Source organism: Varroa destructor, unplaced genomic scaffold, assembly GCF_002443255.2.
Source record: "Varroa destructor unplaced genomic scaffold, Vdes_3.0 BEIS01000003.1, whole genome shotgun sequence".
Lineage (NCBI taxonomy): Eukaryota > Metazoa > Arthropoda > Arachnida > Mesostigmata > Varroidae > Varroa > Varroa destructor.
The window spans coordinates 7,114,892-7,142,079 of NW_019211456.1; the positions used below are offsets into that span (position 1 = coordinate 7,114,892).

The 27,188-nt window shown below is 40.3% G+C and overlaps 3 protein-coding genes across 8 annotated transcripts in view; 1 reads left to right on the forward strand and 2 right to left on the reverse strand.

The window, feature by feature from the left end:
- Positions 1-854: 854 nt before the first annotated feature.
- Positions 855-10,293, reverse strand: LOC111246997 (uncharacterized). Of its 4 annotated transcripts, XM_022797499.2 has the most exons (8): positions 5,684-5,826; positions 5,124-5,217; positions 4,068-4,142; positions 3,656-3,906; positions 3,081-3,186; positions 2,812-2,873; positions 2,546-2,700; positions 855-2,350 (listed from the first exon to the last, which is right to left on the reverse strand). In XM_022797499.2, exons 4-8 carry the CDS (start codon positions 3,902-3,904, stop codon positions 2,203-2,205), a joined length of 720 nt encoding a protein of 239 aa, XP_022653234.1. In that variant the 5' UTR covers positions 3,905-3,906; positions 4,068-4,142; positions 5,124-5,217; positions 5,684-5,826; the 3' UTR covers positions 855-2,202. The 4 variants fall into 4 exon arrangements, with proteins under 4 accessions (XP_022653234.1, XP_022653232.1, XP_022653231.1 ...); XM_022797497.2 differs by lacking the exons at positions 5,124-5,217; positions 5,684-5,826 and adding an exon at positions 9,847-10,293; XM_022797496.2 differs by lacking the exon at positions 5,124-5,217 and having other exon boundaries at positions 5,684-5,904.
- A 3,436-nt stretch (positions 10,294-13,729) lies between these two features.
- Positions 13,730-27,188, reverse strand: part of LOC111247273 (uncharacterized) — a 17,442-nt gene continuing 3,983 nt past the window's right edge. For 2 of the 3 annotated variants that reach the window (XM_086983037.1, XM_086983038.1), the window contains 4 exons: positions 15,513-15,659; positions 14,891-15,028; positions 14,418-14,549; positions 13,730-13,888 (listed from right to left, as the gene is read on the reverse strand). In XM_086983037.1, the coding sequence (XP_086839163.1) occupies positions 13,845-13,888; positions 14,418-14,549; positions 14,891-15,028; positions 15,513-15,659 (461 nt within the window). In that variant the 3' untranslated portion in view covers positions 13,730-13,844. Of the gene's footprint in view, positions 13,889-14,417; positions 14,550-14,890; positions 15,029-15,512; positions 15,660-16,011; positions 16,159-27,188 lie in introns of those variants that run through there. The other variant, XM_022797986.2, reaches the window with a different exon arrangement.
- Positions 26,323-27,188, forward strand: part of LOC111247300 (uncharacterized) — a 13,923-nt gene continuing 13,057 nt past the window's right edge. Inside the window, exon 1 of the mRNA XM_022798035.2 lies at positions 26,323-26,479. The gene's annotated coding sequence lies outside the window, so the exon portion shown is untranslated. The remainder of the gene's footprint in view (positions 26,480-27,188) is intronic.

The following is a 27,188-nucleotide window of genomic DNA, read 5'->3' on the forward strand; positions in this document are numbered from 1 at the left end:
ACAATCGTGACCGTTTTTAAGTTGAAATTGAAAAAAATACATTTGCTATTTTAAACACAACTTTTTAGAACAATACCATTAAAGAAAAATTTTGACGGATGATCTTTGCCAGACTAACAGCATCATTAACGGAGTTATGCAAAAACCGAAATAGATAAATGAGTAGTGGAAAAGCCAAAATATACCGCGGATGCATTGAAATTTTCCATGCTCCCTCGATGTTTGCCTAAGGACCCCTGTAGTCTGGCATCACTGTCATGGTAAGCGGCAATGCTTTATTTTTTGTTTACCAGCTTTGATGGATTTTTTCAATGGCCTGTTGTAATCATATTAGAGTAAAGGTCCGAGTCAATCGCTTGCCACGCGGCAGCAACTCATAGTCCACCTTTCCATTGCAGTCCCGTCAAACACATGATACAGCCCAGACTTGTCATAAATTGGACCACCTTTTTTTTGGAGCCAGTTTTGTTGGAATGGTGTTGAACTTTTTGAAGACCTGATGTTAAGTTCCTTAGCGATGTCAAGGATACTGACGTGCCGGTCTTGCTCAACTTTCACAGTCTCATTAGCCTTTCCTATAACTGGTTGCCCATTACGAGAAGCATCGTTCATATCGGATAAGTTTCTTTCAGATGACACCAACACGACCGACGTTCATAGTATCTGAGATATGTAGCTTGAAAGCTATCTACTTAAAAGAACAATCAGTATTATTTCGATAAATATATATTGGTGATTTGACATAATTCGTTTTTTAAAAAGAACATTTTTTTTTACACTATTTAGGTTTCAGGTCGAAAGGCAGTTGGTTGTTATTTTTTCAGAAATACCCGTTACTTAAATTAAAAACTAAGTTTCGCTTTTTTATATGCCCACACACTTTATTGTGACGATATAATTCGTTATTGTTTAAAATTGCTTATCGTTTAAAAACAAGATTAAGCTTAGCTCTGAAATTGTTCTGATACAGTGTAATGTCACACGAAAAACAATAATGTTTCTTTAGGATTAGGCGCGAGCATTTACGAAAACTGTGTGCAATTGCTCCGTTGCCTTCGGGGGGTTAACTCACCATTTGATCACCAGGACAGATCCTTAAAAACTAGAGAAAAAAAAAAAAAAAGATAAAACTTGTCTGTTTGTTTTTCTATCTGTTTATCTAACTTAGCTGTCCTTAGTGACCCACAGCGCATTAGTCTGTCTCGTTTTGTTCGTATTGAAGGCTCACATCGCAGCTACGAGCCTACGAGTTTCGTTCGTTAAACTGGGCTCGTATGAGATCAAAAGACAACGATAGTTTTATGCTGTTTAAGACACTGTGTACATACGTCTTGACAAATATAAAGTTCGACACATCACAACAATTGTCATGGAGTTTAACTACAGTACCCCATCTGACACTGCGTTGTCTTTGCAAAGACTACTAAGTACGAAGATCAAGTCATATTTTACACATAGTATATACTCAATTTCATATATATATATATATATATATATATATATATATATATATATATATATATTCAACTTCTGCCGGCTGTTATCACTGGCTTTATTGTGTTACGCATGCCCTCGGTAGTTTCTCTTTCTCCCAGACTTCAAACCACAGGTCTGCTATGAATTATATGTTCAGAATATATAGAGAATGATACAATACTTGGATGCGTCAGATTGTCTGGATCAGGAGCACCTGTATTCGGGTTAATGAAACGTTGCACAAAGGTTAAACGAGAACAGGTTCCCAGCATTCAGTACGACTATATTCATTAATTCGACCCTGAACAATGAAAGGACATTGGATGTCGGGATATATTACTACTGCTAGTACTATATTTATTATGTATATATTTATTATAGAGTACTGCCACGATCGTCAATCAGTCAATTAGTCATTGAATATTAATGATTTCGCAACGCTTGTATGCACGCAGCGGTCACCGGCTGTTTGATATTGCCACATTTGTCTAGCGGTTATAGATTATCAGTTTTAATATACAGTGTTTCAACAGTTAGACTCAGATGTTCCTCTGAGTTTTCAAACGGATTGCTATGATAGCAGCGAGAGTAACCGGGCTTTTAAAGGTTTAAGTTCAAGTCTGGTTCTGTTCAAAATAATGGAGCATTCAACTAAGCCCATGATAGTAGCGTTGAAGGAGAGTTTTGGAAATCTAGCGGGCTCCCCTTAAGCGCGACCTTGTCTAGTTAGACGTCTAATCGTTTGGTGAGTTGGCAGAAGCAATGATGAGGGATCTGTACCACAGCGAGCTGGTAGTTAATGCCGTCCGGTCCAGGCTCCTTTTTCACAAGAAGTTTCGCAAACGCCTCCTTTTCCAAACACTCACTCGTAAATCTGTAATTCAAATCCAAGTTAAACATTTCAATTGTACCTGTTTTCAGGATCGATGAACTAGGTTTTAGTACGCTATCCAGGAAATAGGAATGCTGTGCGTCTAGTAAGGTAGCTCTTGTATCAAATCTTCGAATCTTCACAAGGCATTGATTTGACGGGTGTGTATCTGTGTGTGTAATGCGCTGATACACTCACTCTTCACTGATTCCTCTACAAGTACCACCCTTATTGGCACAGTAGTAGACATGCACGTATTGGGCGTATTTTCCATGGAAAATCTCCACCTCCTGGCCGTCCTTATCCCAGGTACGGTTTAAAAGCACCCAGTCGAAATGGGTTTCGCATACGGTCTGTTCAATACCAAACGAAAACGTTACGGAGATGAGATGCTATTCTAATCAGCCGACGCCTTTTGCCCTATACTTCAACTGAAATGTAGACCATTTGCAAAACTTACTTACAGATTTTTCCGGTAGAAGTGGCTCCAGTTCGTCCTGTCGCTTCTCGCGTCCAAGGGGAGCGGCTACGGATGAACAATCAATAACGTGCACAGCAATTGAATGAGAGATAAGTTAAAAGAGAACCAGTCTGCTGTTCACAAGTAAATTTTTAAGGTAGGACAAAATCGAATCGAAACGAACACTTGCCAAAATCAGGATTTGATTCTGCGTTATTATCTAATTTATGGAATACCATGAGCAAGAAAGATTCTAACTGTAATTAACACTACCTTGGATCGGAGATCTTCCGAGGTATTTGTTCAGTTTCTCACTGATCTCGGGCTTTACAGGTCGGAATTGAATAGGTCGATGCTCAGTGCGCGCAACCATGGCATCCTGAACTCCAAAAGAGATAACAAGCATGAGACAACATATGGCGGACCTCTTCACCGACATATTTTAAGATTTGTCAAACCCGATAACCGCGCGTCACATCTGTACATATATATATATATATAAGGGCGTATCGACCAGCTTAATTCGCACGTATGGTTTTGGTGTGATTCGAGCTCCCTATAAAGGGACAGGTGTAATTTTTCAGAACTCAATCCTTTAAGAAAACAAACCTTCTGTGTTAACCTGAAGTTAATATGCTGAATAAATGCTTGTAGCGAAAGAATCGGGATTATCTTCCTTGCGCTACGATTGCTGTTTAAGTGATTTATGTTATTTAAAACTGAAGCTTTGCCAGTGATTTTTGTCAACGCTCCCAGCATGTAATAGGCTACGAGTACATATATAGACAAAACTCTTCATTAATGTTTTTTAGTAGCTGAGAAACAGATTTATAACGATGTGTACTTACCATATAGTCCGATACCCCTTCTTCTAGTCGCGGCACTACTAGTACGGGAACAATGTTAGCGTCCTGTATCATTGACGAGTATTCTCCTATCTCTTCGGCCGCGTCCGAATATGGTCCCGCGATGCTGCTGTGCCCTGACAATGCGTGCGTCGTATGAGTCGAATCTCCATGGGAGGGGTCCACGGTTATCACCCTGTCCTGCGATTCTCTGCCGAGCTGCGCGAGTCGCTGCTCTAAGTTACGCTCCATTTCTAAAGAATAAACAAGTTTATACAACTTCAAATGATGTTGATTTCACATGTAAATAAGGTTCAGGTGATACGGTGTTGGAAATGTTAAATCATTCAGCCTGTACATGATATATATATATATATAGATATGAAAACAATTCTCTGCGAATTCATAAACCCACCTGCTAATACCCGAAATTTGGCGTTCCTCGCTGTGCCGTGACGGGCCTCCACCACGTCGGCATTCCGGACAATTGCTGCGATATAAATCGTAATTAAAACTCAATACAAATATAAAGAACTCAAAACAAGTATGAAGATAGACATCGGTTACTTCAAGACTGTCTCAGCCTGATTCCTTTCCAGGCAATGTTGCCTATGCTGTATCTGCACGTCCATCCGACGTTAGCTTACTCAATACGACTTGACTTATTCGTCGTATTTATCCAAATCTAGTTATGATATGGTCCTAAATTGCTACTATGGCCTTTTTACTTTTTTTTTTTTCTTCAATCCGTATATGAAGAATGTGGCTGAGATTTCTGGCGCCTCCTTAGTCAGAGCCGACCTTGTCAGGGATTACCGTTTGCAAGTTTACTCTTCAGAATTTCGTGAACTCCAAAAAGTTATTATCTTATTGCCCCGACAACGCGTATCGATGCAGCGTAGTTTCGCGTATAGATCTGTCGGCCTAGTTCTTGAGCGCTCAGGGAAACGGTTAATTATTGACTGCCCACGGACCATTTGCCACAGCTGATAATTTTTATATGGAAAAGAGGTCTGAAATGTTTGCTTTCTCTTTGCTAGACGTAGCTTTTCAATATTTCGAAGAAATGTGCTTTTCTTCGAAATATTGTGTTTTCTGAGGTATCCTTTTTTTTTTTTTGTTTTTATTGCTTAAGCTTGACCATAACTGTCTTAAAGGATATAGACTTTCGATGCGACTTCATTTGATACTTCTACTAAACAATCGAACGCTGTTAATTTCAAATTATCTCTTCTGCTAAAAACATTTATTTAGCTGACAATTTCGAAAAGACGATCGATATATTCTGCAACTGCACAAATATCCTTGTTATTTCTACAAATAGTAAATTATTTTAAATGTTTAAAAAAATAATACTGCTAATAGCACTACTGCCTAAGATGTAAACAATAACATACTAAATCTCTAAATAAAAGCTCTAATTAAGTAAAATATAGAATAGACATTCGTACATTCATTGTTATTCTTCTACCTTAAAATAAAATTGCAGCCGGCTAGAATGTTGCAACGCAAATTCCCCTTGGGAGAACGATAGGTAATTGTGGGCAAATAATGCCACAAGTAACCTGAAAGATAACAACCGTATAGAAAATAAACGGGAAACTTAAAATTGAGCGATCCGTTGAATGATTTGGGAGACAATCAGATTTAACCTGAGAAAAGCATTCACACCTAGAACAGCTACAGAGACAAACTTCACTAGCTAGATTTCGAAAACAGATCCTGAGTTTAGGCCGGATCATCTCAACGTTATCGCTCGTCTATGAAATCGATTCGTTTACCCACTCACTCGATCGTCTGAAAGCATGCCCGGTTCAATCTCTGTCGATGCTGTTAGTCCGAGCAACCTTGCCTTGCAAAAATGAAACATATTAAAAATACTTTATCGTTTATTAGAATTTAGCTAAGGGACGACAAGCTGAAGAGGCTCACGGATGTGCGAAACCCTATGATGTCTAATGGTACCCAATTGCAACTGTCGAAGCTAAACGAACGACGATGTTGAAAGCTATCCTCACGATATTGACTTACTTGTGCAGGTTCCAGAAAGCAAGATAATAAGGAGCACGTTAATGAGAATCGACATAGCACGGCACCATATGATTTTCCACTAAGACTGAGAATGCTCTTACACGAAAGAACGAAGCAGACAGGGTCATGGATGTGTGAATCAAAAGACCTGTTTCCGTTCGACGTTCGATTAAAGTCATACGCAACGCATATGTGACAGGCGAAAAGCGACGATCACAAACCCACACGCTTTGTCGCCGTCGGAGCAGAAAGGCTGGGCGAGAAACCCACTCGGCTAAGAGATCAACGGGCGCCGATGGTGCCCTCGTATTCTGATTGGTCAATTGTCGTAGCGTACGCTCCAGCTCTCTTTCCAAGTGAGAACACTTCCCGTCTTGAAAACGAATTGTGCCGAGACAGAAATCAGTGAATCAAGAGTCGTGCTGCATCGTGGCCCAATCAGGCGCATATATAGTGTACGAAAAACGTCGGCCACCAGTCGCATACAAAAACGCACATGTACTACAACGAAATACACGCTCGATAGTTGGACCGATTAGTAGCGCAGGGATAGCGCTAACGATCAATTGGCTAGCCAATGAGAGCCTTCTCGCAAGCAGTACCGCCAGTTCTCATAAAGGAAAAGGACGCTGAAACGAAAAGTCATCTCGATTCCGAGTTCGATGTTGATCCTCACAGTCGCGCACCGTTGACACTTTGTCTTTATTTAGACGGCCATGATGTTGCAGTAGGCGCTATAATCTATCCAGAAACTGTGTAGATAGGACTATATGCAAAGGTCGCTTTAGCCATCTCAAAGGCGCGCACCCATCTTAGGTCCACTCTAAGCAAATGGTCGCGTATGTGTGAAACACTGTGCTAGCCACTATAAGTGTTTGTCGGAACGGTGGATCAGATTCGTTGACTGACAGAAAGGTATCGTCGTCGCCCTGCAGCGTTATTGTAAATGACGGGTCCTGTCTCGTACAAGTTATGCCCCTCGACGTTTTTGCAGATGTCTGTCAAATCTTAGCGCAAAGACATTGCCCGTATAACAGAAGAAGTTGGGTCGGGTGATTATCAGAGATGAACTAACCCTTAGGTCAAGATGTTTCTTCGTATTTGCACCGGTGTTACCGACAGAGGCGACACTTCCCTATTCTCATCGATTCGTATTAGTAACGAGGTTTTAGTTCTCATTTAGGAACAATCCAACGTATTCTGTTTGACGCGAACGTACAGGATGATCGAAAAAAACACTACATAGCTTTTGTTTGATTCTTTTGCCCCTGTAAAAATCTACCCATGTGCATCGTGCTTGTAAGCTTGTATAACTTATGGTCGAAGAAAATTATGGATCGAACGATTAAAATTCTACAGCTACCTCATCGGTAACCAATTGCGTAGTGACCTTTTGACCATTTCGTATATGCGCCCGCGTTAAACGTGCCTCGTATCAGGTAACTTCAATTACCTATCATACAGGGGGGGCGATCGACACGTGATTCGCCTATTTCTTTTTTGTTCACTTCTCGTTTTCGTTTCTTGTGGATTGTATTCGTTTAGACGTTACGACATCGTTTCTTTCGACATCTTTCGTGCATTTTTTAGCATGTAAATGAGAAAAAACTTCGGTACTGTTATTGTTATTATGCGTAGAAAAAGTACATTGATCAGGTTCAAATGCGTGAGCAAATCAAATTCAAAAAAGAAATGAGGCATTCAAAACTATACAGATTTTTTCTATGGAAATAGCTGATGAAGTTGATTCTAGCTAGCATCGAGAGGCTTCAATATGCAATCAACCTTCGCTACGTAGGAGAAGCCCGAATAAGTTTAGATAATCCCAAGCATTTTTTATGACAGGAACTAAGTATGTTATGTTGGAACCCTTCATCTGAACCTTTCAGTTTTACTTATTTTCACTTTATGGGTAGCTGCCGCTACCATCGTGGTGCGAATACTATCACAAAGGTTTCTTTACTGTATAGCTTTGAGATCTAGTCTTTGTCTAATGTTTTTAAAGCTCGGCCTTCTTGTCTGGATATTTGGCTTCTTCATCAGGTGTATCTTCCGAACGCAACTCTTCAGAGGTTTTCCATGGATATTTCGTTGGGAATAATTATAATACTTGTATCTTTGGTCCACGGATTTGCTATCATCAACCAGCATCTTGCGGCGAAGTTAGTATGAGACAGAAGTTCTTAAATCGGATTGACTTATCATCATCTAGTAGACGGCAATCTGTATCAACAAACAGTGTACACACACACACACACACACACAAACACACACACACACACACACACTACTAGTGAGTATCTATCAAAGATAGATAGATCTATCAAAGATAGAGAGTATATCTATCAAAGATCTAGCGATCTGGTGCCCGTTGCGCGGCGAAGATTATCTGGGACAGATTACCAATAAGCAGTGGGTTAATTTAACATTATTATCCGCTGATCACAAAAACTCGTTCCTAATTAAAATCAAGAGGAAGTCCATGTATTTCGTATGAAGTTGGTGAAAACCGGCTTAAATCTGTCAATTTTTATATTAACCGTTACATACACAAAATGGGAACTGTTAGATCTTGCAATAAGTCAAATACAGCAGCTTATTAATTGTCTCATACTATTGAATGTTTCTATTTTCAACTGTTGTGTGGTCCTGAGACGGTACTGCACACACTTCCAGCTCAGTATTTTATGATGAATTAAATAGGCACAGAGGATCGCTTCTTCGAACTATATTTCATAGACTGGCTAATCAACGATGCGATGACCAAAACGAGCTACTTCATTATAGTTACGAAACAGAGGTAAAAGATTTTGAAACATATAGCTATAATTAGACAAGTACGAATGACGCGCAAGCAAGTTTAAAATAGGTTAGGTAAAAAAAATGATCGTTTTGAGCTCTGAAAATTACCTGATTGCAAATGGAGCTTTCTATGCTTAGATGGATACGCTGTGCTTTTTCATAGAAATCAGTTGTAGCACGAATACGATGATGGATCTCAATTCTGATTAGTGCTCTGAGGAATTGCAACACATTGGTAGTCACTTATTTGTCAAGAGATAATGCTTTTCATTTATGTGTTAGACCCTGTTGATCACGGTGGGCTGGCGCGCGATTCTAGATCGCGCCAACGACAAATAGTCGTGACAAAGAGTGGAACATTTTGTGCTATTCATTGGCTTCAGGTTTAGTAAAAACGAAAGAGTTAACGAGAATTTGTTAAAACTGAAAATATTATGAAGGCAGTATGTCACACGCTTATTGAAATAGCCGTTACATAATTTTATTGACAAAAGTGTCCGAGGTTAGTTGTGCAGCGCTAAATATAGGGACACCGCGACGCTTAGAAGGTAACGTATTTGCCTGCTAGCCTTATGAAGACACTGAGGTCTAGATTCGAATTCGGGTATAGACAAACAGACTTTGTTTCCATACTGCAAGCCCGCCATTTGATGCAATGGCTAATGGCGATACCGGACGTCAAACTCAGGACACAGAGTGACATAGCGGTGCTTTCACATTCATCGTAGAGTTGCTTAGAAGATCTTTAGATATTTAAGACCGGTTTTGTCTATCCTGCAATATCATACCTGGAATCTGGGCTAAAATTTTCATCCAATGGAAGTCTATGCCTTATTTTGTTTAGATCTGTGCAGCTTATGTATTAGGCGTTCATACGCTTATGAAGATGTCTACGTATTCAACAAGATAACGGTGATATGTGTGTGTATTTAAAGGAGTAACCCCCCCGGGGGTAACACTAATAGAAACAAATGCGTTGAGCAATCAACATATGAAAGGCGTAACCGCTGACGAAAATTCTTCTTTGTAACATTAATGCACTTTATAATTTTTTCTCTCAAACCAACTTCTGGGTTGTGAGTTTTTCGTATTGTGCACCCATTTCTGCCGCGATATCCAAAGTACATGGCAATACATGTGAATTTCAAGTTAATTAAATCAATACACGGACGATAAATTTATCCAAGGCTGTTTTCGATTAAAGTTGTCTACTCTATTAAATGCAAGTTCTGTAGTATGACGTCGTCACAACTGAAGTTCAGCTTAATGTGAAAAATGATCAGCATCAAGCCACCACTTGACCATCAACAGTTAGACGAGAGTGCGTTACGCGATACTTAGATGCGTGGTGGTGGACTTACCGGCTCCGACAAGCAAGCTAGCAAGAAGTGCTTGGAAGACGAGCGACATCGTAAACACAGCATTAAAGTCCTAACCGGGAAAGATACACTTGTCCACTCGAGTGGAGCCTACCGTGACGAGGTGGGCAGCGAGCAACGCACCTCCCTCATACAGTCGACACTCCCGGACCGGAACAATGAGACCTGCGCAGTGTTGCCCAGGGCCAAATGAAAGCTTTGGCCACACGCCGTTCGTTGGAGTTACGATGACTTTAACTGGTCGTGGCCCCACCGCGAACTCTGTCGTCCGCAGTTGTGTCCTATCTCGCCAGCTGTGGGCCTAAGAATGCTCCGCGTTCGCTCAAAGCTATGCTGGAGCAAGCTCTCCGAACAGTTTCATCGGGGGTGCCACGAGTGGTCCCCGCAAGTTCTTGCCAGTGGTACGTAACTTGGTTCTGATACGGGCACAGGAAGGACTAATCGGTGCTCTCCTAATTGTCCGTATTCTGAGCGAGGGCGCTGGACGTCAGTTGATAGTGGTCCCTGTGCTTGTGAGCCTATGTGGAGCAACAGGTGTTGTGCTTTGTTTTCCCGCCTTCACTCTTGTGACGTAGGCGATTCGGAGACAAACACCTACATTGGTTAACCGTAATTGCAGTCATGTAGGTAATGTAGAGAAAGAATCTGAGCATTAGCCAACACCTAGCATATCTGGTAGTCGGTGTATGGTCAAACGACGTCTGATAAAGGCAGTCGGCGAGGCTACTATTAAGGGAAAAGGTTGCTTGAGCCTATTTCTTGCCTAGTGGTTTAGGCATGAATAGAAACATAATGGATCGAGGCAGCCATGCTGTCTGAGGCGGCAAATTTCAGAGAATTCACAGGTCTTCGATAGGAAATAAGGGTAGCTATTACAAAAGAGACCATAGAGCGAAGCTCGCCATGCGGATTTTGCAGATTAAATCCATTGCACTCCAGCCTGTATGAGGCTGCCGAACCACGCCTATCAGTGCCGCACTGTCATTCGAGATTGAATGAAAAAAGAGTAGTATGCCACTGTCCTAAAGAAATTGCCTTTTGCGTGTCATTAGCGTGTGTATGATGAACGTAACTACATATAAAGTCTGAGCTTTAAATGCCTCGCATGTATAAATTAACGTAGCCGACGGTTTACCGAATTCCGAGGTATAATTATAAAAACAGAGGCTGTGCGTTCGGTATTCCTTAACAAATGTCTCACGTAAATTTTTCTAGATAGTGACTGCTGCAGTCACCGCAAAATGGGCTTTGGAATATGGGTTTGTACCAAGTCAGGTGGCGCCGGCGTCACAATTGCGGGGGCACCGTGACTAAACGCTGCTTAGTCGCTTACCTTTCGAGTTAACTTGCTTATAAATTAACTGAGGTTCTTTGATATGAAACGGAAACCCACATGATGGCCATTGAATCAACTCCTTACCCGCCTTTTTCAGTCTTCTCGAATGCGAGTGGAATGGAAGATAAAGCTCAGCTTAATGTGTCATTTATAAAAGAACCCATGTCTGATCCACGTTTACCGGGTTAGTGATCTTTTGCCAGTTGCTGAATATGGCGCTCGTATCATCATTCGACGATTGAATGACTCAACGTTTAGTTCGTTAGTTTTTAATATAAAAAGAAACGCTACTGCTGATCACTACCTATTTCGCTCCAAGATAAGAGCATATAATTAACGTAACGTTTCTGCTCAGCGGCATATCGAGGGGCGAAAGTTAAAGAGTGATACGTTCTTCAACTTCAAGAAATTAACATCAATAAACTTGTCGGTGGGGCGTATCGTAACACGCATGCCCAAACACTGTCTGCTGCTCGACCAGGGGCGCGGCTTACTTTTCATGCGTTCTTTCTCTCTATATTAGATATCCATGCTTTTCGCTAAAGTACTAGCGTATGCTTGAAGAGTAACATTGATTCGCCTTACCCTCTTTGTATCAGCAAGCTAGTTCCATTAGAGTCCCTAACATAAACGTGAATCAAGATATTTGTCGACCGTTTCTTATCATACCAATCGTCTTCCTTCGACTACTTCATCCTAGTCTTTTTAATCAGCCAATAGGGCAGCTTATATCATTGCAATAAAACGACATATGTACATATTGTGCATACATGCATAGGCATAATGGCTGTTGCGTAGTCAGGAGACAACAAGGGCCGCGGCAGCGGCTACGGCGGTGGCAGCATTACGAAGATTTACACTGCATCTCTGTTCCATACAGATATCACAGGAAGACGTATCTACAACAAATGTGTGTACAGTAACAATCCATGTCGACGCTGAGGGAAGACCTTCAAATGTTTCTAGATGCGCTCACATGTGCTCAACCCCCATATGTCCTGCTACGCTCAAAATGAGTCTAAGAGCATAGATGGCCCCTTGCCGTATTGCAAGGCCGTTACTGATATAAGCAACATTTGCAAAATGTCCAGTTTCTAAAGATAACAAATATAACACCTCACGAATGCAAAGATGTTACTTGTTTTTGGTGAAAATGATTAATCTGCTGGTCATGAGAACATGAGTGACCTTTGAACGAGTGGAAGACTTTAAAATGTATCAAAAAGAAGTCGTTTTCATAACTCTTCTTTGATTCTTCCGTCCAGATCTCTGACAACTTCCACACCTATTACTTCGATTAGATCTAACGTGATAGAATGGCACGACCACGTTCAATTGCCATCCAGAATGGGGTATGTACATATAACTTAACGTTATCTATCGGAAGTATACGTAAATGCTTTTCGCAATCTTCCTATCTTGTGAAGGTGTATTGGCGTATGCGATACACGCTTGATTGGTCCATGTGGCTCTTCTTTATAGGCGTGTAATAACGCTTATTGTTGAAACGGTACTTTTTATAGCTCGTTTTAGGACGACACACCAATCGGCTAAAAGGATGTACCGTTATGTCGGAACAGATAGATTTCTGAATATTGGCAACGCTTTAATAAAAGCCGACAAACAGGGAAATGCAACTTCCTTATATATTTATGTATGTATATATAAAAAATCATCGTATCTAATCGTGCAAATATGTTGCATTACTGTGTTCGATAGTGCTTGTGTTCGCGCTTGGAAATTTCTCACTTACTATTAGAAGAACACAAAAGGCCAACACTTCCGTCATTTCCGTCAGGGGGCATAGTAAGTACACATGGCTACTTCGAGTTGTCTTGCCCCTCTTGAGCAGCTATCTACTTCGTTAGGCAGCATTTACTGTTTGTATTCGTACAATTGGCCATTCTATCGACTCGAAATTGGTTCGGTTATTTTTATTCTACGCGCAAGGTTAAGGATAAACTGCGAGATTTCCGTCGAAGTGATACAAAGCAGCTGTCAGCTATGAAAACCTCCCACTGGAAGGATTAACATGTAGGGGGTGAAGGCTGGGAGTTGGCTAGCTAATAAACTCGGACACGAGCAGTTCAATTAAGCATTAGAGGTATTAGGGAACCTATCGAGAAATTGGCTAACTCTACTGGGTTTGACGGATACTGTACCGTTCGTGTGCATTAATTAGTTTATTTACTACAATATACACACGGTAGTAGGACTGATAGGTATGAAGGTAGTGCTTCTCCTGAAAATCACTTAATTAATTGTGGATATGAAGCTGATGTTATTGAATTAAAACAGGCCAAAAGCTATTGAAGGCCCTTTATCGTAGGCGTCGCAAACGAAGAGCTGTGTATTGTGCAATTTGTTGCTATATAAGTGAAAGCTAAAATAGACGATAATGTTACTATTGATTGTTTCATTTTACTGTTCCAAATAGTCTTTAAGGGAAACTTCAAGTACTCAAGGCCAAGAAAGCTTCAAGTATTCGCAGTGAGAAATCATCCCAGATTGACTAATTAGTCTGTTGCATATGAATTCAAAACGTTTATTAAGCGGACTATATTTAGGTATTGTCTTCTGAAGATACGTAACGAATAGTCGACTTCCAGTTTATCCCATTGACGCTGCTACCGTTCAATGATCTCTAGCCTTTGACGGCGACTTGTCCGACAGGTGAAACTGTCTTCACTGAAATAATTAGTCACACCACAGACGAAAGCTATACGTAGAATTTTTAGGGACTGCACCTTAAAAACGGGCCTATATTGGTCTTTATGTATGCCTAAATAAGTTAATATCAACCACTGCTTAGCTGAATGGATATAACGACGTAGAACAATACAAATGCACACTCGTACTATATTCGACTCTTTTAGAGGGGAAGTTGAAGGGTGCAATATGGTTACGCCTCTCTTTCAGTACTACATTATTAGTTTCAGCTTACATATTATGCCATACAAGAATATATGCCTTGAGTTTTCAGATAGTCAGATTCGTATCTAGGAAGTGTGGGGGTCGAGATACGATATGGGCCTGGCTTTCACCGCATTGGCTTTAGATAAAATTCTTAGTGGTTGACCTTCTTTCTGAGTCCAGCTGTTTTATAAATAAATGGTCCTATTTTTGATCCTTTGCAAATAAACAATCTGAACTGTAGCAGCCACAGCGATATCACAACTAAAGCCACTCTGCTTAAAGAATAATGAAATTTATTTACCCGTTTCAGTAACATGAACGGCTGAGGGAGTCAGGAGATTATCGACACTAGCCATCGCGCCCACACCGTTTATTTGTCCTGCTTGCATTCCGTTCAAGCCGCCCACGGGAAGAGCTCGATTTCCTCCAGAGACTTGTATATTCAAATCAAAATTCATACCAAGTTATCTTCCTATGTAGAGCGTTGTTATCTCGTAAACCCATTGCTCATGTGGTAGCATCTATGAATATTTAAAGCCTTAACATACGAGTGTCATAAAACTTAATAGCGAAACATACTCGGATACTGTGTCTGCCTACACCTCTTTCTACTGAAATACTGTAAACAACGGTATGATGAGTTTCAACATAAAATGAAGATTACATTAGTAAATGTAATCGTACACGGCAAGATTCTAGATGAGTACAATCTATAGCTGAGGTAGAAACAACGAGAATTAAACTCGACGGAAAAAACCCGAAGTATACACTTACCGGTCATTACACCTCCATTATTTCCACCCATGAGGCCCATGCCACCCATGAGGCCGGCCATGGGGCCGCTAATACCGCCCTGAAGGTAAGGGCTTTGTGCAGAGTGACGGAGATGACGCATTGTTCCAGCCATCAGACCTATACAGAAATTTATCACAAGCAAACAGGCATATATCACGTTTGACATACTGGATATCATCACATGGATGTCCTGCGCGAAACGTTTGCATCAGTTCGAAACACTTACCAACAACACTCTAGACCCGCTTTTAGCTGTGCTATGCCCATCAGGAAAACCTTGGTTCACTTCAAATAAGCAATTATTATATCGCTAGAAACAGATACATTAATCCATCATGGGCTCAAAAGAGATATGTACTCATATATGTAGAAACCGATTGCTGAATATACCTGTATCGTATATGTTGCTATATGCATACTATATACATCTCACATGTTCGAGCAGTTATTGTTTGGTGCGTAGATATATGGCAGCTGAGAGACCGATGCAGTAATTGCTATATACCCACCCTGGACTAAACTCGTAGCGTACACTCCTGTCATGGTTAAAATGTACGTTACTTATTTGTTCTAACATAGTAGTATAAGCAGTACCATTTACCTCCTCCTGTCGAGTGGCATTGTTGTGCGCATTGGGACATGCAGACGTCTGAGATTCCCATACCGCCCATAACTCTCATAGGGGCAAGAGAGGCGCCTAGACTATTCGATTGACTAGCTATCCCTGGCAACATCGATGTAAGTTGAGCTTAAACAGAAATTCATGTTAAATTCTAAATCAACCTTGTAAACTCAGAAATCGTTTTATGTCGTTTCCATATATACAAATGCTTGCGTATGACCTACGATTGAAATGTAGAGACGTCATAAGTCAATATGTAGGTGCGAAGAGTTGATCGAAGAGCGCCAAACAGAAAATGTCTATCGTGCTAGCAATATTATTGGTCGCTAATATTAACTCCGATCTAGCCGGTACCGAAAAGTGCATTTATTGCCAAGCTAGAAGACAAAGATATAGTGCAGAGGCTCGTTACTCAACACAAGCTTCATACTAAGTGAGTTAGCTGAACAGTTTATGAAATTTAGTTAGTCTGACCTACCAGAAGCAAGGCCAACAAAAAAGAGAGCTGCTAGAAAGGCCTTCATGATGCGGGTGGGTCTAACTGGGTTGACTCAGCTCGTAGTATGCTGCGTCTACGGATACCAAGACCGGCCAATATTCGCGACTTAAATACTCAACATCAAGACGGCGAAACGTGACAGTACGGAAAACATCAAAGTTCGACTACGAACCGAAACGTAAAGCAGCTGTTTTTCATGGTAAATTATTTTGCTATGACCGTTCGAACCTTCTGTTCTTACGAAATAACGAGCGTACAGAACGAACTTCAGATGACATAAGATAAGACAATTTCGTCGATCCGTAGTAGCGTCCCCGAGGCATAAGTGAGCCCTGTGTCACCCGGATGGATACGCGCTTGTTGAAAAAGTATACTTAGGCTTCTACTAACAATTAAGATGTCGCTGTTGCCTAATGCATTCGTACGCTGTGTGCTGGCAGTGTTTCTAAATCGTCGCCCGCTTCGGAGCAATAGACTCTCGTGGATAGGGGGTCGTATCAGAATAATATAGAATAACTAAGGTGTAGCATCAAAGACACATAAGGACGCATCTCTGGTCGTGTACGTAGGAGCAGTTATACAGGCGAAAGTATGCTGGCAGTGTTTCCTGTCTGCCCCTACTTTAACCGCGCATCTCATAACTGAATAGCCGCTCAATTTAATTTTGTCCTATTTCGAAATCGATTTATCTAACTAAAAATTCTCTGTTATTTTCTATTTAGTTTTGTTCTTCTGCACTGTTTTAACTAGTGAATGATCATAACAGACACATGGGCCAAAATCATTTAAGGAACGGATTTAACAATTTCGATTGAGAGTCTAGTTTTACGTATACAAATAAGATAATACTGAAGGGAGATTGATGTGGTTCAGTGAATAAATCAATGATCGTGGATATATCTAGCTGCCCACCTAATCAATGAGTGCTGGGGGCGGGACACACACGGGTGGGTAGAGTAGCTCAGCAGTCGCACAATGATATATCTGGTTTGTATGCAAAAACAAGCTACCGTGGCGGACGTATAGCAATTACTTAATAACAACACACGTCGACCATTAGGTATAAAATGGCTAGCTTTTTAGTACGGCCGACTTTTAGATGTTCCCATTTGTAGTGACTGAAGTGCTAAGCGTCACTCATGACGCCGTATGTCCTCGTTCTATTCTAATGGATGGTCAGTGTGACATATCGATCTACTAATAAATAGAATTGATTCACAAACACAAAGCCTTTACTCTAATAGCTCGTACGTATTTGCTTGATGATCCAGTTTGATTAGAACGATGATTTTCTGAGAGAGGCGTGTCTGCTAAGAAGACACGTAAAACCTGGGAGAATTATCCTGTCCTCTTCTGAGAGGATAATAAATTTAGGCCGTCATTACATTTGCACAACCATCTAACTGATATAATAGTCTCGTTCTGTTGAATTTCTGAAAAATATATATTGCGTTCCTGCCTCGTTACCTAGTGGGAAGCTTGTCTAAATTCGTTGAATAAACCTTGTTAGAATCTGAAATAGATGATATTTTTCTAGTTTCAATGCGCGCTAGACTTTTTTTGTCGCCGATCACTTACCCAAATCAAAGAAAAATATTCCGCCGCAACCTAACCCCGTGTTTTCAACCCCGAAGCAAGTTCAGTATAAAATTTCTGTTCGCCCGTCGTTCACCAGCCAAACTTTCTCCCTTCCAATAGGCCCTTGATGTATTTTTGAGCGGTCCACCTATAATAGGCACTTTCCCTCTGTGATTCCTTTGTGCACCAACCAAAAAAGCCAGGAATTGGAAACGTAAGTCAATACTAATAGGTCGTCCCAATTTTTGTGTATTCGAGTAGCTCCTGCCGTTGGCATCACCTGGACTTAATACCGCGAGATAGGTGTCAGCTACAACATTTCTCAATGCTAGCAGGGGTCAAAACCACCCGTAAAAAATTAGCTCTAACGGTATTTCTGGCACTGGACGACCAGCGATCCAGATATATATCCATGTACGCTCTAATCGGAAATCTGGTACGTAATATCAATTTCAATCAGCCGATACAGACTGGATAGCTGCCACAATGCAACATCACATACATAACACTTTCAACCGGGTTTGGTAATTTTTTTAACCTAATGAACATCAACTGACCTCAGATGTGCCGACGCTTCATTGAAGCAGAATCAAACGCGTAAACAATTAAGCGATTTAAAAGTAATGGGCTATAGATAGTATCTTTTGCTTCACATTACGCACTATCAGAGGTTATTTTAGTAAAGAAACAAATGCTTCGAGTGGGCTGTCTAAAGCCACGAACTTAAATCACGTTTTTACATCTATATTCTTAGCGTATTTACTATGTATGAAATAACGCAACTCTGGCTTATACATTTCAGTTTTTCTTCCTACACTTGAAGCTGTGTAATTCTACGTTTACGTCGGGTGACGATCCCTGTACCCGCCCTTTGGAAGCACTTACCGTTTGTTGGGCACGTCCTGCATTCCGTAGCCTGAGCTCGTCATTTCTCAACCATATTTTTGTGAAAAATGACAATGTTATGTCTCAATGTATATTGATAAATTTCAATATATCAAAAATAAGCCATTTAGTCTGACGAGCTCTCTCGTATTTTGTTGTTTACCCACTGTGCAAGCCTCTACTATGCTTTTTGTAAAAGGCTTCCTTTGCAGTCCATGGACCGTGCAATTTTTTATCATGAAGACAAATGAGTGCTAGGACAATTATTAGCACGTAGACTGAAATTCATTCACATCTTAAGTTTAACGTCTGCGTATAATATTCAGTAATAGCCGAAACGGCATTGGAACTTCTTTGTTTTATTATGTACGAAGCCACGACCTAACAGCTAGCGGCTATTTCATAACGAAATACTTCATTAACGCCCCCCTACTCTGGGCATTTTTTGCCTAGAAAAATCTCCTCAGAACCCTTTTTCTTCTACCTGATGATAGGTTCAGTATGTGGCTCTACTTTATTATTATTACGTCTAAATTATATGAGAAGGACAAAGAAAACTGATACGTTTTCTAAAGTTCTAATTAATGGACTCGGGCGTCAATACTGAACTAACTATGAATAAAATGTAGAGAGACTACCCACTTTTTAATAATGATAATAATGATTATTACTGTTATTAAACATGAGCAATGAACGGTCAAGTTCTATCCAAAAAGAGTTGTTTATTAAAAAATAGATGGTTTTCGATTGCTTAATGCGAAATGGCTTGGTAAAGGCAAAAGCAGTAGAGGAAAATAACATTTCCGTTAATGATCGATCTTCTTATGCCTACAAGAGCAGCAGGCACAGTCTACACCTTGAGTTAGGTATTATTCTGTACTTAAGTGAACATTGCGAAATCCTTCTAGTCGTCGACAGCCCTAACAGCCGTGACGGAGAACGTGTCCACTTACTTTTGTAGCATTTTATATTTTCCTCTGCAGAGCGTACAATATCGAAAAAACAAAAATAGACGCGATGAACTTGCCTAGTACACGCCAGGTAAAGCCAACGCTACAATCAAAAACCTGTACTTAAAAAGCGGAAATGGCGCCTACAGGGTGCACCGTAAATCGTCCAGTATTTATTTTCCCAACGTTTCTCCTTCATAGTAAATGTATAGGCGTATATAGCGGGAAACGGGTACGGCTCTCATCAGCCACAAACGTCCTTAAGGTAGAACGCAATATTTAGACTATTTTGTTAGTAATTTACCTTGACAAAACGCGAAAGACAGGAACTACACGCCAGGCCCGAGTCTGAGTGAGGTTGCAGTGACAATGTTCCGTTTAGTATTAGTCGCCGTAGCATCAAGTGTACATGGCATCACGTAGTCTATATTATCATATCGCCCCACCGGGTCTCATAGTGATCTCATGGTTTACAATGGAGCTAGAGCTGAATCAGCTTACGTCGTAGGATACGATCGTAGGCTTGTAGCCAACTACGGTGTACCTACCCGGCTGAGAAACGTCTCTGAATGTGTAACAAACTCGGTAGAACCGGCTCGTTGACCAACTTCAAGTTCTGAAAATATTTTGCTGCCTGATTTTCTAACGAACGAGTTCTTGTGACTCACAGAACGGTCACTGAGTGAATTGTACAGAGGGTTCTTAATGGCGACTTCGTTTCTGTTGTTATGGATTGGCATTATTGTGTCTATTGTATCATATGGCCATGAATTATTTCATGAAGCTATTTCAGACCTTTTTTGCGGTGGCTCCCGTTGATATGCACGGAAACCCATCAACGTACTTCCAAAAGCATCTTGAGTAGTTAATAACCTCTGAATGCCTATGTCTGCTAGTACTGAAGGCGAACGTAAGGTTCAAAAAATGTTTTCTTTCACCATTAGATACTAACGTCCCGTTCTCTTGAGCTATGATCTTTTAAGTTACTTAGCATCGAAGCGAGAGGCAAGCTTACACCACATGATATTCCACACATTTGTTGATATGTTAGCGAACCTGGAAACCACAGACCTTTCTGAACCTGTTTACCTTATTATTAAGCTCTAAGCCGCACTTCTTATATTGCTCGAGCTTAACGCAGCCTCCATGTCTGAAGGGTACAACGGCCAATTTTTCCCTTCAGACTAATGGACAAGCATTGATTTGAAATACAACGATATCCAATTCACACGCCAAACATATTATAGGAGTGCTTGAGGGTTACCGTAACATCTACAGTGTAAATGTTTCTCGAGGCCTTATAACAAAATCGCTTTAATTCTTAGAGGTTGCTCTGAGTAAGCGAGTCGGACACGTGGATTAGTTTTTGGGTAAGCGAAGTTTGATAAAAGATAGATAAAACAGATACAACAGATCACTGAAGCGCATTCGAACTAATTGGTGGAGTAGTCTGTAGAAACAACACCACAAAAAAACGTTGACGATCACCAAATGGATTTACAATTTGTGCTAACGTAGGGCATATTTACGTTCGTATGGTAGAAGCGCTTTAGAACCCGCCAGTTCAGCACGCATTAAGAAAAAATCATCGAATGTTACTCAAAAACAAATTCAGTGTCCTGCTACGCATTGTCAAACTGGTTGTTTCTACACGATTTTGCAGACGCTTAGCTGAGCTGAACAATAAAATACGGTAAGATAACGGGTGAAACGGATACAATTTGGGAGACCCATGTAGCGTTTTTCCTCTATCATCAGCTAGCCCACTCATTGGCGAGTAGGTATAAAGAGGACGCGCGGCTCCGTATGACTGCGACTCGCACTTTTCTTGCTGGAGATTAATAATCGCCAGCTATGTTCAGTACAAAAGATCTGAAGATGCTTAAAAACCCATTCTGAAGAGTGTGTTTCATTAGTACTGCACATAACGTTCCACGATCTTTCAAAGAATCTATAACATAGCCTTTTATTACTTCGAGAAATTGTACAATACTTATGTATTGCATTTCTCAGTACATTTTTATCAAGCATACAAAATATCATAGCTGCTAATTAATCAAAATTAATTCCGGTTGTTGGTTTCTCAAGCTATCTAAAGTACGCGACCAGTTCCTTCCTTGAGCGTGTACTGACTCTCCTGGTTTTACCGAAACAGAAGGTTAGGCTATTCGTTACGTGACACGCCACTATTCGTCGAGGTACTGAAGGAGGGCTTTGATCTAAAAGGAAACATCAACTTGTCCGCTATTGTGAACTGAAAATCAAATACATCGACTCAGGATTATATTGATATTTATCAAGAGCAGTGGCCAACTCCGCCAAAGAGGACAATGAGAAAAGCCAGCACACGCCGTGACTCGGTCCGCGATTGATGAGTTTCATCGAATTACACACTAGGTATTCCAATGTCACGGTTCAGGTAACGGCTATTGCTGCCAAAGGTGCAGAGAAGCATATGCATGCAGGATGTTGTCTGTCAGTTGCCTCTCTTGATTTAGCGGCACGCTTGCTAGCCTATGACTATCGTTGTTTCAATATCATGCTTCTATCATTATGACTGTAGCCTATGTTTTCTGTGTACTGTTACTTAACAGAAGCTGTGAACAAATTTTCAGGATACTGACGGCAATGATACCGCCTTTGTTTACGGTATAAATTGGAAACGAGCATCTATGAGAAACAGATGTTAGAGATAAAAATTAAAGTCGTTAAGACCAACGTATAGCTCTTAGGGAAACAGCGTGCCTCGAACAAGTATATCTATACATCGTGAACTCGTTTTCCGATCCAAGTTTTGACAACTTATTACGGGAAGATACAACTCAACTACTGCTCTGCCATTCGTGATTTAGCCTGGGATCGATTCCATAAATTGTGGTAAAGTTTGTCAATCTTGCTCCGGTCAATCGTGGCCGAACAATGTTTTTTCCTTTCGTGCATTTTTCCTAAAATGTATTCTTCCTCGTTATTAGCTATCAGTGTTTAACTAGCAGGGCGATGATAATCATTTCTTTTCTCAATCAATCATCTCAGAATTCAAATCATCTTAATGACGGACGTTGTAGATAATTTATTAAATATCTGCTTTGATTAAGTTCTGAATTCAGTTCCATACAATAAAAGTTAGGTAGAGTTCTTGGCGGTTTTCCAGGCGGCAAAACCAGGTTTCATACTAAGCTTAGTTAAAATGTAATGTAAAATGTAAAGGAGGTACCTCCGTTGACCTGACACATCAAAGCTTTTCGCATTATGCCAACAGCAACAACTCGAATAAGAATTCAATGAAAAATAAAATAGCTTTTCTTTCATTATTTAGGGAAGTCACTATAACAATCTAAGTAAAAATTTACAAAGGTGGATTTCTGGAAAAAGTTCTTTGACCACACGATGTAAGGCTTCCAGGCCTCCGTTCAAATTTAGATATTGACTGTGTCTTCTTTTGTAAGCAGAACGTATCTATAGTAAACTAAGTGGTAGAAGTTAAGATGCTAGTTGCTGGAATCAGCGTATTGTGCAGTAGCGACGCGGCATTTCATCCAGCCAAATTAATCCTAGTTTTTGGCGAAGTTACTGGCTACAATCCGCCTATTAATGCGTAAGTTATTGCATTGAACTCCGACAGGATTCAAATGATTCTCACGTACAGAGAGTTGTTAAACTGTTACTAGTGCTTAGTTATTGACGCGAACTCGGTAAAGATGACTATGAATTCCATAAAAAAAAGAGTTTGTTCACTTAAAAACGTTTCAACATCAAATATATATATATGTATATACAAACCGGCATTGCGTTCGCAAAATGAGCCTGGAGTGCGAGCAGGTACGACCTTGCGGGCTTCAGTGCACTGAGAAAAACAGTTATCGGCGCTGTCCAATGAAATTAGCAGTCCCGTGTTTGCTACTCAAGGCAATCCTAATGATTCATAACAACCAACTGGGGCAAATCTTTTCTCGATAAACTCACAAAGATCTTTGCATTAAATTAATATAATATATAGCGTGTATCAAATCACTGTACTGTCGCCTGTACATATAAAGAAGAGGGTTAAAGTTCATATATCAAATTGTACTAAATAGAATAAGTATTAAGTTGAATTTGAATGAAATCTCTCTGCTATCTTTTTTCCAGCAAAAGGCACGAGACGCCGCAAGAAAATGCTTGAGAAGCGTTTTGCCATGTTTTTTTCTCGGTAGCAACTCAAATTCATGTCCGTTCGTTAGTTCAAATGATGAGTTCGAGCTCGAAATTATACCTTCGTAGGCGAAAATCTTATGCATAAAAAAAGCCTGAGGTTTCATATTGGATTTATTAGAAATTCGTACAATTATGTTAGAAAAGTAGATCTATAGAGGCGTGATTTAAGAAAAAACATACCTAAATACTCATAAGTACTTCGTACCCCGAATTGTCACTCCTAGAAACAAGAAACGGTATATTAAGGTAGAACCCGACACATGTTTATTGACGTCTCCTATCTTTCATTGCTCTCATTATCTCATTATTATTGCTCCATATCTCTCATTGCTTGTCACGGGCGGAACAGTGAATCCACCTAATTAATTTTCTGTGAATACTCGTTTCTTCATTGCGACTACCCTTGTTTTGTGAAGTTGATATTCTACGCCTATAGCGAAAAAGACGGCGCGAGACGCGCGTGCCAAATATAATTTAAGCAGTGCCCATTAAAAAGTATAATATAGTTGATAGTTTTGGCTGCAAGGACTGCTTCTACGGAATGGCTTAGAGCTAATTCTTTTCGTCTCTGTCGATCTACATACGATCATTGGCAAGAACTACTCGCCACGGCAGCTTACCTCCCTAAAACTGACGTCCGTAATGGGTATATGTGCTTGATATAGCGTTTCGAATAGTCATATCATAAGTATGATGTCAGTGGGTTGCCTCTTAAAGTAAGGCGGCTGGATAAACTCATTGATTCAACTGTTAAATACGGACTCCATTCAATGTCTAAATATGCGAATAGGCTAAGCTGACACGTAGCTGGTTGACTGACGCGCTGGGACGCGGGCGTCCCCTTAAGATCTAGACGATAGAAGCATTCGCAGGGGAAGGTAATACAACAATGAGCCCAAGTGCAAGGCTCGTTTTCAAGCTTGTTGCTATGGCGTGAGAAGATTATTTGTGATAGACATACCGCTTGAAAAATCTGATACAACAACTACTACAGAGGCTCAAGTTTGACGCTGTTCATCCAAAGGCTATATATATATATATTTATTGAAAAGTTAATTCGTTTACCGATGGTACTACTACGAGTCTATGTAAAAGTATTGTTTTGCGTTACATATAATGGAAAGCACAAAATGTGCATGCGTCTGCACAGTTACGCTTTGGGCTGTAAAAAGAAAAGCTCGGTATCGCGAGTTCAAGCCTCACGATGTGGTATAATGCAAGCACCAGCTGCCCCGCAGAGCTACTCAATATAATCTAAATTTGACCATCTCTCTTATTTATATGTTATGTCATTCACTCTGCATGAGTGCAATAAATCTGCATTTTCGGATATTTTTGTCCACTTGATTAGCTGGATTTCAAAATTTATGTTGCGACATTTTCCTTTGCTGACCTTTTTTGTAGTCCCAGTTCTGCGGTCACACACGACCCAGCACGCTAGTCGCTACTCAGATATACAGCTCTGTATATAGATCGAAGTAGATACAGAATAGATGACCGAAGTAGATACAGAATAGGTGACCGAAGTAGATACAGAATAGGTGACCGAGTAGAAGTAAATAAGCTCATTTTTCTGTGGCTCAGGAAATGATCATGGATTTAGACCACATTCCGAAACAAAGAATTCGGCAATAAACCGCGATACCGCGGATTTTTTTATTTCTTATCAGAATAAGAAGCTATATAATTATATAATTAAGTGCTATATATATATATATATATATATATATATATATATATATATATATATATAATACCCTCAAATAGCAATAAGGTAATAATGCTTTTACATATCCCCATCTACCCTCATTTATTACTTCAGTGTCAGTGCAGTGAATGGTTCTGTTACTGTTTTCACTAATAATTAACCCGTGACGTCATTATTTCAATATTTTCCATTGCAATTTCAGGGATGGATCTTGTTTACGAAATTCCCGAAAACGAACTTTGCCGCAACTTTAAACGGATTTCCTTCCAGGTATTTTATTAGCTTTCTATGATTTCTACGGTATCTTTCCCGAAATGCATGAATCTATTCCAACTTAAATGACATGAATTCGTTGTCCTGCAAAGTTGCCCGTGCATTTGCTGCTTGCGTATTGCTTTATCTTCGTATCATCGTAAGCGGGATCGAACCCCACACGGTTCCAAGTTGCAAAGTACGTCGTACTTCATGGGCTATTACCGCGGGGGCGCTTTATCATTGAAATCTATCGCCTTACGCTTTTGAGTAGACAACTTGAATGGAGGGAATCCCGAAATCGTACCTTTTATGCTCTGTCTTAAACGGTCCGACTTGGCAATTTTCGCGGCAGTGTTTGGTAGCAAGCTTTCAAACCTCTGCATGGCCCTACGGCTTTTTGCGCAGCCCCAGTGTTGCAGACAGAGTGCCTATTTAGAAGGACTGTTTTCCCTCATACTTATAATAATGTGAAGTATGTAAGAACGAATAATTTAAACAATAGGAGAACAAAGCATGTCCTAATAGTCCATTGACACTTAACCGAAGTGATACTACCTTTACAAGTTTAATATTAAACGGTATCTTTTTACGATCTTTATGAACCGCTTGTAAGTAATTGCGTTTTATGTAGCTAGCATTCAAAAACAGAAAAATACGCAAATTGTCGGCATCGTACTCGATCTCTAATAACGAACTTTCGGAACAAAATTCGGCCTACCATATTCTCGCGTTAAATCTGAGCCGTTTACCCAAGCGTAATAACGAAAATTTGGTAACAAGATAAATTCAGTTACTTCAGAAGCTTTTCCGAGGAATCGTCGTTTGGTGTTTGTGAATTCAAGAGAAATTGCGCTATTTTGGGATGACCACCTGAGAGGTAAGCGAAGTGGGGAATTAAAGCCCCCTGCAACCATATAGTCTGAATATACTCTTTAAGTACAGCTGCAGTCGATCGCAAAAGGTGATTACAGACAGGGGCCGGTCCGCAGATATCGATAATTGCATCGATAACTTCTTTTGTAATCATAGCCACTAATGCGAAGTGGATGTTCTTTTATTAGAGGATGACTCATGTCGTGTTGCAGGGAGGTGCCAGTATTGAATTTTCAAACCTTCGAGGTAGCACGAGCTACTAATTATATAACCCAGTTAATGACGATACTGCATTTTCACAATTTTGGGGAACGAATCACTAAAATATCGGCAATACACTGCAAAGTTAGGTTTCTTTTTCAAGTTCCTTGCGTGCTTAGACTATGTAAGCGGAGCCGTAGACGAGTGGCTATCGAGTTATATGGCCCTTTCTGTTCTGCCCGTTATGCAGCCTAATACTGTGTTAATATTTTCTAGGCCATGATAGCTAATATGGACTAAAACTTACCATCTATTATGAATTTAAAAACTTTAACGTTAAACCCAGCCCAGTGGTACATACCTATGTAACACTTATGAATGGCTACTGTACTATCAATTGCAACTAATACCCAAAACACCTAATTCGACCACGGGTTGATCATGGATAAACAGCCTTGCCCTGTTATGATATTGATAGTTTACGCCATTAACAAGTCATATAATATATATAT